The sequence below is a fragment of the Girardinichthys multiradiatus genome, chromosome 9 (genome assembly GCF_021462225.1).
Source record: "Girardinichthys multiradiatus isolate DD_20200921_A chromosome 9, DD_fGirMul_XY1, whole genome shotgun sequence".
NCBI lineage: Eukaryota > Metazoa > Chordata > Actinopteri > Cyprinodontiformes > Goodeidae > Girardinichthys > Girardinichthys multiradiatus.
This window is the reverse complement of record NC_061802.1, coordinates 1,855,001-1,866,057: the sequence shown is the minus strand read 5'-3', so window position 1 is coordinate 1,866,057 and position 11,057 is coordinate 1,855,001. Positions and strand designations below refer to the sequence as shown.

Below are 11,057 nucleotides of genomic sequence, written 5' to 3'. Positions count from 1 at the left end.
AAACATATTTCTTGTCACTGTGTCCAAAAAGCTCAGGTTTTGTCTCATCCGATCATCAAACCTTTCTCCAGAAGGCATTTGGGTCGTCCACGTGAGCATCTGCAGATTTCAGTCCAGCTGGAAGGTGTTGATTTTGAAATAGGAACATCTTCTCAGTAACTACTTGGTCCATGTTGATGTCAGACTGGCTTCACTGTGGACAGAGACACTGGTGTTCCAGCAGTTTCCAGTTCATGAGTTTGAGCCTTGGTGTTTCCTGGTTTTTCCTGGGCATCCTAACTCATTTCTTTAAGGATCTTCGTCCAGACCTCAACAAAGCGGTGACCCGTCTAAATGACTTATACTGCATCAGAGCTTTTTCAGTGGATGATCTTGGAATCTGCAGTTGTTTAAAAATGGCTGCAGAAGAGTGTTGGACCATCCAATTAGTGCAGTAAAACAAATCCTTTTAATGCTGCACAGAGTCATGATTGTGGATAAATTCAAATTTGTGCAACTTTAAAATTAAAGTTATTGTTGCATAATCTGTGATTCTGACTTTTTTATTTTTTTTATTTTAAAAATGTCTGTCTGCTTCTCTGAATTTATGATTCCTTCGTGTAATAAATTGTTTTTAGTAGTTTTAAGCCAACTATTTATTTATCAAAATGACTAGCTGTCATGGTTCCAAGTTTAAACTTCAACAACTAAAACAAAGATTTCAGTTTTCATAATTTAATGTGGTTAAACAAAAGCAAATGTCCTATTTTTTTAAATACAAAGTTTTTTTTTCTAATGTCAAACATCTTTTTTAATTATAGAAGAAGCAAACACAGCAGGACGGACGGGCAGACAGATGAATGGTAATATAGCAGGAAAAAGCTCAAATCAAAGTTCATACCTTATTATTTTTTCCAGGCTGTGTAGGAACCTTGTGGGGCAGTTCTTCATCAAATCACTGTACTAATTAATAGGGTATTATTCTCCTATTGAATGTGATGAAAATATTGGAACTCTTTCATTATTTTAATATTTATTTCAATCTGAAAAGACTCACAAGAAAAAGGGATCCCAATTAGAAACGTTTTAATAATGCGCGATTACATGGTTATTTCTTTGGCACTCGGACCTGGGAGGAAGACATGAATGCTGAGAATGTCATGAGCTAAGATGTATATTTATAACGTTTAGATTTAGAGATGTCCTCCCCCCGATCCGACACTGGTGGTGGATTGGCGGCCAGGGAGCGAGGAAGCTGGAAGGAGATGGGAAGGAAGATGGTGGAGGCGGGGTGGAGGAGGGATGAGCTCAGCTGACAAGCGAGGATGTACGTGGCTGAAGGTCCTTTAAAAGCGAGGCGTCGGAAGGCGATAGGATGAAGAGTCATGCGGACAGGATGCTGATTGGATGGCTCAGAGACGCACGGAAGAGTCATTGGAAGGAGCAGGCGGTGAAGGTGAGTCTTTCTTTCTGAATTTTCATCAAAACTCTTTTTTATTTATATTTTTTTAATTGCTCTGTATTACAAAGGGAGCTGATTGAAGCACAATTAAACACTCTTTTTCTTACAGTAATTATTATGACTCCCTCATGTACAGGATGGTGGCCAAAAATAAAGTGTTATTTCTGATCAGTAAAGTGTAATTTATGTGAGTTTTAAACATAACTTTTAACAGACAATTGTGCATATATCATGTCTTAATGAGCAACATCATCCATAAAAATATAAAAGAAGTACTTACATTCAAACAAAATATTTACATCTGATGCAGCATTTTACTGCAGCTACAGGCTTTCCTGAGCGATCACATTAAAGGTCTGGACGGAGTCAGACAAATGAAACTGAAATCAGATTCATCATCGCCTTTCAAGCAGAGAGGAAAACACAACAATGGCAACAAAAATCATCACAAACAGCATTTTAAGTGATAAAACAAAATCCTCCCAATCAGTAATGTCTGATAAATAGGATATTGTAAATTCATCCAATATCTGCAGTGAAGCTGCTGAATTTAACAAGATTCTATTAGTTGTTCTTCAGGCATGTATGTGTTTAAAACAGGAGGACAACATCATTATAGGCTGATGTTTTTCATTTTTCATTGGTCCAATTATTACAACTGGACCAATATTAACAACCAATATTTATTTCCATCTTGTTGGTGTTTGTGGGGAGGGGAGTGGGGGTGGCCATCTGCAGCACCAGATTGTGGGTAGATAGATAGATAGATAGATAGATAGATAGATAGATAGATAGATAGATAGATAGATAGATAGATAGATAGATAGATAGATAGATAGATAGATAGATAGATAGATAGATAGATAGATAGATAGATAGATAGATAGATAGATAGATAGATAGATAGATAGATAGATAGATAGATAGATAGATAGATAGATAGATAGATAGATAGATAGATAGATAGATAGATAGATAGATAATGTATATTATATCAAAACAATATTGATTATCATTATCGATTATAACAGCAATATTAATATTGGATGTCGATATCGGCCCAAATTTTCATATCGGTGCATTCCAAGTAAAAAATATTGAAGTGTCGGAGAATAAGATGAAGATCGAAGGAGCAACATGAGGTTGCTCCAGTATACACTGGAAGTTTAAGACTCATGATATCAATATGGAATATGGATCTGGATATATTATCTGATTTCACCTAAAACCTATCAGCAACAGATCAGGTTTAATTCACCTTGTTCTGATTAACTCAGGTTTTTACAGGTTAACTGGTTCCTGGGAACCCGAAGTAAGATCTTTGTCTCCATCCTTAGTATAAAGTCAAGCCTGTTTCTTCAACAGTTGGTATCACCAGCCCAGCCCCTTGTTCTGATCTTGTTTGTGGCCTTCAGGCCATGACCTTCAGTGTGAACTAGGGATCTTCTAAATTTGACCATATAGTTGTAAACCAGGATGAGGTGGAAGGTACCTTCAGGGTCAGGAGTGAGTCTCTGTCTATTCTCAGGTCATCTTCTTGAGTGAAGGAAGGTTGGATGGGAGATGGAATAATTTGTAGATCATATTTAACAAATCAATGATCTGATGGCTCCAATGATGAGAAGAGCTTTCAGCTTTTTTTTTTAAACATCTGTGTGATATGATTGAACATCACAGTGACATACTTTATCCATTATGGATTGTTCTGTTCACCTCAGAAGCTTGTTCTGGGATCTAGGAAGGATTTAACTTCCAAGTTAAACATGATGAAAAGCAGCTAAATGCTAAATACTGTTAGTTCAATAATGTGTTTCTCTGCATATTACACAATCAAACACTAACGAGATCATCCAACACGGTGTGTGTGACTGGTTCACTGAGACAAAGGCCATCAGAAGTTTAATAAACAGTTTAATTTGGCAACTTTCATTGTGTTTTATGCTAGCAGCAGCCATGTTGGATGCTTAGCTTAGCTTGTTTTGGGAAAGACTTTCCAAGTTGGAAATTCTGACTTTTGAATGCAAATGGACCACATTTAAGATTCATTTCAGGTGTTCTCAGATCAGCACCAATGAAACCTGAAAGTAATTAGTGGTGCAGGGTAATCTTTAGGAGCAGCCGGTGTTGATTTTTACTTGTAGCTTTGTAATTGACTAGAGGAGTATTTTAGCAATAATAAACTCCTAAGTCCTGTATTTGAGAACTGTTAGCCTTCACTTTCTTTGGGCAACAGTTGTTTGAAATCAACTTTTGTTTCGACTCAACAAGCAGGAGGCTAGTTAACAGCAGGATAATATATCCAGAACTCGTTTGTATGCTGTGTGCAGTATCCCAAAACCCACTCCAACATATGGTGTTGACACAGAAATGAAGAAAAACAGTTTCCAAAAGGAGACAAAGTGAAGATGTAAGTTCTACTTCATCGCGATCATCCAGACAGGCATGATGATCTCAGGAAAGCCTTCCTGCTTCTCCACAGCAAGGATCTCCAGCCCAGCCTTAGATATAATGATTTTCATGATGTCCAGGTGGCGGCTGATGCTGCTGTCGATTGGGTCCAGCTTGCAGCCCTGCCGGGCCATGTTGTCCTTTATTATGATGACTCCGTTGGGACGGAGGCTCTTTTTGCAGCAAACCAGGAAGTTCAGGAGGTCTTTGTCTGTTAGGTGGCCTGAAGGAAAAGAGGTTGAGGTGTTTCAGGTGGTGGAACATCATGTTTAAATGGCTCCTGCTCCAAGGAGCTGTTAGCTAGACTCAACATCTTGGAAAATAACATTTAAAAGTAATTTTTTTTTTTTTTTTTTTAACCCAACTCTTTTAAAGTAGTCCTGATCAACAGATCTTTGGCCTTTCTGAAGGTCTTTCAATATGTTTCTTTGGACAGAGGCTGCTTTTTCTCTAATTTTCAGTTTGGTATCTGATTTCTTAGATCTCCAAGCTCAACTCAAAATCAGCTCCTAAAAGCAACCCTCCACTCTACCTGTTTTCCTTGACCGCATTATAGGAACTTGTATGAATAACTGTGTATCCAGTTAACTTTGGGCCAGTGGTAATTGATGGTAACTGATGCCAACTAAAATCCGTGTAGTCTTAAATGGTAATTATTTAAATAGTGCCTTTCAGCAACGAGACACTCAAAGAGCTGTACATACAATTACAAAGAAAATGAACACAGATACAGACACAGAAAAACAAATCAAATGATAAAATCAAACAACAGAGGTAATTAAAAAAAGTCAAATAAAATAAAGAGAATAGAATAGAATGATGGACAAGAAAATGAAAGGGAAATTGGACTGAAAACGCAACTAATCATGCCTAAATGGCCCAGTCAAAGGCCACTCTAAACAAATAAGTTTTTAATCTTGATTTAAAGCAACTTAGGGTTTCAACACTTTTACAGTTTTCTGGGAGTTTATTCCAGATTAGTGGAGCATAAGAACTAAAAGCTGCTTCTCCATGTTTGGTTCTGGTTCTGGTTCTGCAGAGTAGATTTGAGCCAGATGACCTGAGAGGTCTGGGTGGTTGATCCACTGACAACAAGTCTGTAATGTATTTTGGTGCTAAGCCATTCAGTGATTTATAGACTAACAGAAGTATTTTAAAGTCTATTCTCTGAGCTACAGGGAACCAGTGTAGGGACTTTAGAACCGGGCCGATGTGCTCCACTTTCTTAGTTCTAGTGAGGACGCTGGCAGCAGCGTTCTGGATCAACTGCAGCTGTCTGATCCACTTTTTAGGCAGACCTGTGAAGACACCGTTACAGTAATCAACTCTATTAAGATGAACACATGAATTAGTTTTTCAAAGTCCTGCTGAGACATTAGTCCTTTAATCCTGGAGATGTTCTTTAGGTGATAGAAGGCCGACCTGGTTACTACCTTTATGCACACCAGTGTTCACCAGAATGAGTTGTGCTCCCGTCATACTTACATGCCACCCACTGCATCCAGATGACGTCGTACTTGCTTTTTGGAGGCGTGAACTCCTGCAGGTTGAAGCAGTAGTAGGTCTCAATGCGGTCGGCGTCATTACCCAGATACTCCTCGTGCGCGTGGAGCAGGAAGTGCTCCATCATGTCCACCATCTCTACTTTCTCAAACACAGGAAGGAGGACACCCTTGGAGACGCGTCCGATCCCAGACCCACAATCCAAAGCAAAGTATGTCCCAGCTTTACCAGGTCCCTGATGGGAAGGTAAAGGGATTTAGATTAATGATGTATAAAACATAACCTCACGTTTTTTTGTCCTAAAGTTAAAGTTTGTACTAAGGAGAAGACCCCAGAAGTGCTCTAAAAAAGGTTTATACCGCTTTTTTAGCTTCAATATTTTTTGCTCTTTTTATTTCCCGTTTTTGATCTCCATGTAACAAAACGTCTTAGATTTTCCCTTGTCCACATTATAAATACAAACTAAAGGGAAGGTGAACTTCAGACCAGAAATCAAATTAGGCTATATTTTCATTTCATTTTGTAATACCTGATATTTCTGCATGATTTATAAACTTTAACAGATTCTTACATGTGTTAATGAAATAATGTTGCCTGAACTGTTCAGAGTGTAGGTCAGGGCAACATAAAGCCCAAATGTCAAAGTGTTTATTTCTGGTTGTCTTTCCCTTTGTAGCCATACTGCCTCATCCACTTGATTTTTAAAAATCAGCTTCAAACATCTCAGTTTCCCAGCTTTGAAATCAAGATCATAGAGACAAAACAGTAGATGCTGCTTTGGCCTCATTGCACAAAAACAACCCTGCGTATCCCCACAGTGAAATACGGTGGCGGCAGCATCATGTTCTGGGGTTACTGAAGCTTTGCTCAAGGTGGACGAATAAACCATCGAGTTTTGACCTAGCATCTTCAGGTGTCTGCTAGAAAGCAGAAGATGATAAGTTATTGTATTTTGTAACATCACAGTGACTCAGAAACATACATGGAAAACAACTGAAGAACAGCTTCACTGAAAGGAAAGCAAAGGTTTAGAGAGGCGCAGTCCAGGAGAAGGCAAATATTACACAGCTAAGATGACGCTGATGGATTCCTCCCAGAGACTGAATGCTGAAGTTAAATCAACAAAATTAACAAAGTCTTGGCGTCATTTGGTTCAATGTTATGCAACCAAGTTATTCCTGAGTAGTCTGTTTGTTTGTCAGTTTTTTATTATATGTGAAAAAAGTTTTGAAATGATCCATCCTGATCTTTACAAAAACCTGAAAGATTCTGTGAGATGCTGCTGAAAACCTTTTATTTACCGTCTGATGTGAAACAGAGCCTTGAGTTGAAGCCCTCTGAGTCACACAGGCTGACCTAAAACCATTTAAACACAGCTTTCTTCCAAAGGTCTTTGAACATGTTTCAAGTTGCCATACGATCCAGAAGTGCGTGCAGCCTCTGTTCTGCTGTGTCTGTAGCTGAAATCATGAATGTTTCTGAGGAGGTAAAAGTCAAAGCTACAGTACATAAATCAAAAACATAATCGGTTTTTATTAATCCTGTTGGTTTGGTTGAAACACCAAGTTAGAAACTCAATTAAAAGTTAAAAACAAAATTTACAGCAAATTTTCACACAGATCAATTTAAAGTGAGCCACCAGGTTGACATGCAGGATTTAGAGGAAATGACAGGATTCACTGTTCAGTAACACACACTGGGTTCCGGCAGCATTTCCATCTGTAAACTGCACCACCGTGCAGCATCACAACTATGCAGCTCCACCATCATGCAGCTCCACCGTGCAGCATCACAACTATGCAGCTCCACCATCATGCAGCTCCACCGTGCAGCATCACAACTATGCAGCTCCACCATCATGCAGCTCCACCGTGCAGCACCACCACTGTGCAGCTCCACCATCATGCAGCTCCACCGTGCAGCACCACCACTCTGCAGCTCCACCATCATGCAGCTCCACCGTGCAGCACCACCACTGTGCAGCTCCACCATCATGCAGCTCCACCGTGCAGCACCACCACTGTGCAGCTCCACCATCATGCAGCTCCACCGTGCAGCACCACCACTGTGCAGCTCCACCATCATGCAGCTCCACCGTGCAGCACCACCACTGTGCAGCTCCACCATCATGCAGCTCCACCGTGCAGCACCACCACTGTGCAGCTCCACCATCATGCAGCTCCACCGTGCAGCACCACCACTGTGCAGCTCCACCATCATGCAGCACCACCGTGCAGCTCAGTATAAACCACAAATTCCTGTTTCACAACAAAAAGTAAAATAATCCTCTGTCATGAAATTATGTTAATTCACTTTTAACATAATTGAAACATGCTTGACTTTGAAATTAGGAGAGGTGCGAGAATCCTATTTTAATATATTTAAAATGGACTATAACCTCTCTGCTTTATTACTGAGACCTAGGGGGTTAACAAGTCCCAACTGAGGCTACCTCGGCTTTTTGGGGCATCAAAGCAGTGAACTTTACCACTGGAGCAGCAAAAAGTCAGCTTACAGCAGTTTTTCTTCTTTTTGGTTTGGTGTTCTGACCTCAGTCCAACCCTTCTGCATCAGGGGGCCCCTGGGTGTGATCCTATGGAAGAAGGGGCCCCTGAGGAGCTCAATCTTTAGGAGGCGTCTTGGTTTCAGTGAATTACTGCCATATTTCCCTGCTTGTATTTATACATCTGCTTAACATGGATGTATTCCTCATAATGTTTCCGCCACTCTTACAACATTGAGGTGTTGGGTTTTATTTCAAAATGCAGTATTAAAATCTATGTTTTGTAACTTAATAGTTAATTGCATAAACGATAATGAAATGAGAAGCGTGTTTCAACAAGAATCTAAACCTAGATGAAACATAAGATTTATGTAAATAAAGTTTTGAAGGTGAATGTAATGGCTGTGTCTCACACTTTGTTCCATTTGGTCACAATCTAAAGAGGAAATTGTCAAAAAAACTAGTTTCCTTTTTGGGGGAAATGATTATCCAGGGAAAACAGGAACATTTTGAATTTCTATGGTGTTTTTAATTCCCAGGGTAATAAAAAGCAAACATTATAAATCACTGGCTGTTCTAGAGAAGATGTTTTCTCCTGGTTAGTAACAGAGTGAAACAACCTGACTTGCGTTTGGTTAGTTTATTTTTGATTTTATCTTATCTTCTTCTATTTTACATATATAAATATATTATTCCAATTGTACTTTGTATTAGTGTTTTGAAGCACTTTGTGATCTGTGTCTTGAGAGGTGCTATATAAATAAAATGTCAGTGATGATAGGAACTGTTGTTTTTTTCTGTTATTCATAAAATCCTAATTAAATATTTGCAAGAAATATATATTTACAGCACTTTGCTTTGCATCAAAAATGTTCTGGGTTTAAATCCTGGCCTGGGATCTTTCTGCATGGGGTTTGCATGTTCTTCCCATTCATGCAGGAGTTCTCTTCGAGTACGATGGCTACCTCCCACGGTCCAAAAAATGAATACTGTGTTGCCCTGTGATGATCTGGTGACCTGTCCATGGAGTACCCCGCCTCTCACCCAATGACGGACGGATGGATTTATTTACTGTACTTACAAGGTCCATCAATATAGATGGCAGGTTTATTTTTATGGTTTATTTTAATACATGACAGACATTAAAAAATTGGATGTTGACAGAGGAATAAAAAGCAACAGTTTATATAATGACCGTACTACAGTGACAGCCAGTAGCAGTGCACCTGTCATTCCTTAGCTGTGTTAGATCTAAACCTGCTGTGTTTACAATGAAAGGTCTTTAAAGCACAAAGTGTTGGCAGTTTAGAATTAGAGCAGCTGTTAAACAGATCATGTCTATAAGCAGGTCTCTGGGCCAAACATCTCCCCAGAATTAGCAACAACATTGTCCCCAACAGCTAAAAAAAACTCTCCGCGCGCGCTGTCATGTGCAGCATGCATGCAACCCTGCACATGACTATTATTTAAATTCATTTCAGACACATTTGTCTGTATCAAAGAGAAAATAAAATGCCTTCTGTTAGTTTCAGCAGTTCTCATGAACTTGATTTATTCCACAGGTTCTGGAGCAACAACAGCTTTTAGATTCTGTGATTTTACAACTGTAGTTTTCTAGAAAAGGTAAGAAGTTCTAAATACAACAAAGACAGAACCATTTTTATGAAAAATAGCAAAGCCTTGTGGTTAGTTTGAGAGGAAAAAGATCAGTATTTATAATTGTTATGATGAGGGAATCACCGATGCAAAAGTTTGGGTAGATTTTCAGCTATTATCCAAGCAGGGTCACAAGGGGGCTGATGCCTATCTCCAGGGGTCATTAGGTGAGAGGGGAGGTATCCCCTGGACAGGTCACCAGTCCATCAAAGGGAAAAACAGCAACACAACAATGAACATACACAATCATATCTATGAGCAATTTAGAGAGACCAGTTAGCCTGTAAGGATGAATGTTTTGGACTGTAGGAGGATGTCTGAGTACCCAGAGGAAAAATATGCAAACTTCATGTAGAAAACTCCCCTACCCTGATTGGAGTTCAGGATCTTCTTGATGCAAAGCAACCGTGCTAAAACCTGTGCCACCACGCAGCCATGTATGAATATATTAGATATAAAGCTTTATTTCACAATATCACTGGTTCAAATTGTTATTACTATGCTGCAACATCAGTTACTAGTGCTGGTAATCCTAAAGGAACGTTCTCTGAAGGCCAAACATTCACCACTTGTTCCCTAAATGTTTAGTGGACAGAAAAGAATAAAGATTATTTTAAGGTGAAGTGAAGGAGACGTGAATTTTAGGTAAATGTTCTCTGACCATTGTTTTCTCTCACAGAGAATAAATGTAAGAACTGCATGAAAACATTGTGTGACTGTTTTCCCTTTGGTTTATTATGTTCTGTATTTTTGGAGGATTTCCTGCTCCATTCTCTGTGTATTCTGGTTCATTGCCTTTGGTTTAATGTTACTGTTTATCTCTGTTCAGCTCCTGTGGTAAATATTCTCTCCCTCCCTCAGCTCTTCCCATTCTCACCTGCTTGCCACACCTTCTTCCTGTGATGAATCTCTCTGGTTTTCATTCTTCTCTGCTGGATCCTTCCATTGTCTTCATGTTGCCTGTTTCTCTGTTGCCCTGCCTGTTGTGCAGTTGCCAATTTATAAGTTCATTTGACATTTGTGGACAAGATTTTAGTGTCCGATATTTGGCATTTTTATACTTTTAAAAGTTTTTTGTTGAGCCTTACTTCAATGAGGAATATTATATTTGCTGTCTTTAAAAAAGTTTATCTGTAGCTGCTGCAGTTTCTGTGGTTCAGGTTCAACATTTTGTCTTCAGCCAGGAAATGTGTCCAACACGGTCCTCTTTAGCTGCTGATTCTCACATTAAGACAACTCAGATGGTTTTATGAGATATCAGCACATCACATAAGGAACACACATGCACTGTCTTCTCTTTGTGCCTGTCCTCCGACTCACAGAAACAGGAGGAGCTTATGTGAAACATAAAGACAATTACGACTCGTTTCCAATCATTCTGATTGTTCCAAATATCAACAGTCTATTGTAAAATATCTATTTAACAGAGCTGAGTTTAGCCCATTTGTACTGCCTTTCACAACTGACCTGGAGGTGGTTTCGAGCATTGTTTAATTTTGTCTTCAT

General features: G+C 39.2%; 1 protein-coding gene across 1 annotated transcript in view; it reads right to left on the bottom strand.

The window, feature by feature from the left end:
- Positions 1–1,436: 1,436 nt before the first annotated feature.
- The window catches only part of ntmt2 (N-terminal Xaa-Pro-Lys N-methyltransferase), a 19,269-nt gene continuing 9,648 nt past the window's right edge, over positions 1,437–11,057 (bottom strand). The window contains exons 3-4 of the mRNA XM_047374755.1: positions 5,375–5,627; positions 1,437–4,112 (exon numbers count right to left, since the gene is read on the bottom strand). Of these exons, the coding sequence (XP_047230711.1) occupies positions 3,856–4,112; positions 5,375–5,627 (510 nt within the window). The 3' untranslated portion in view covers positions 1,437–3,855. The remainder of the gene's footprint in view (positions 4,113–5,374; positions 5,628–11,057) is intronic.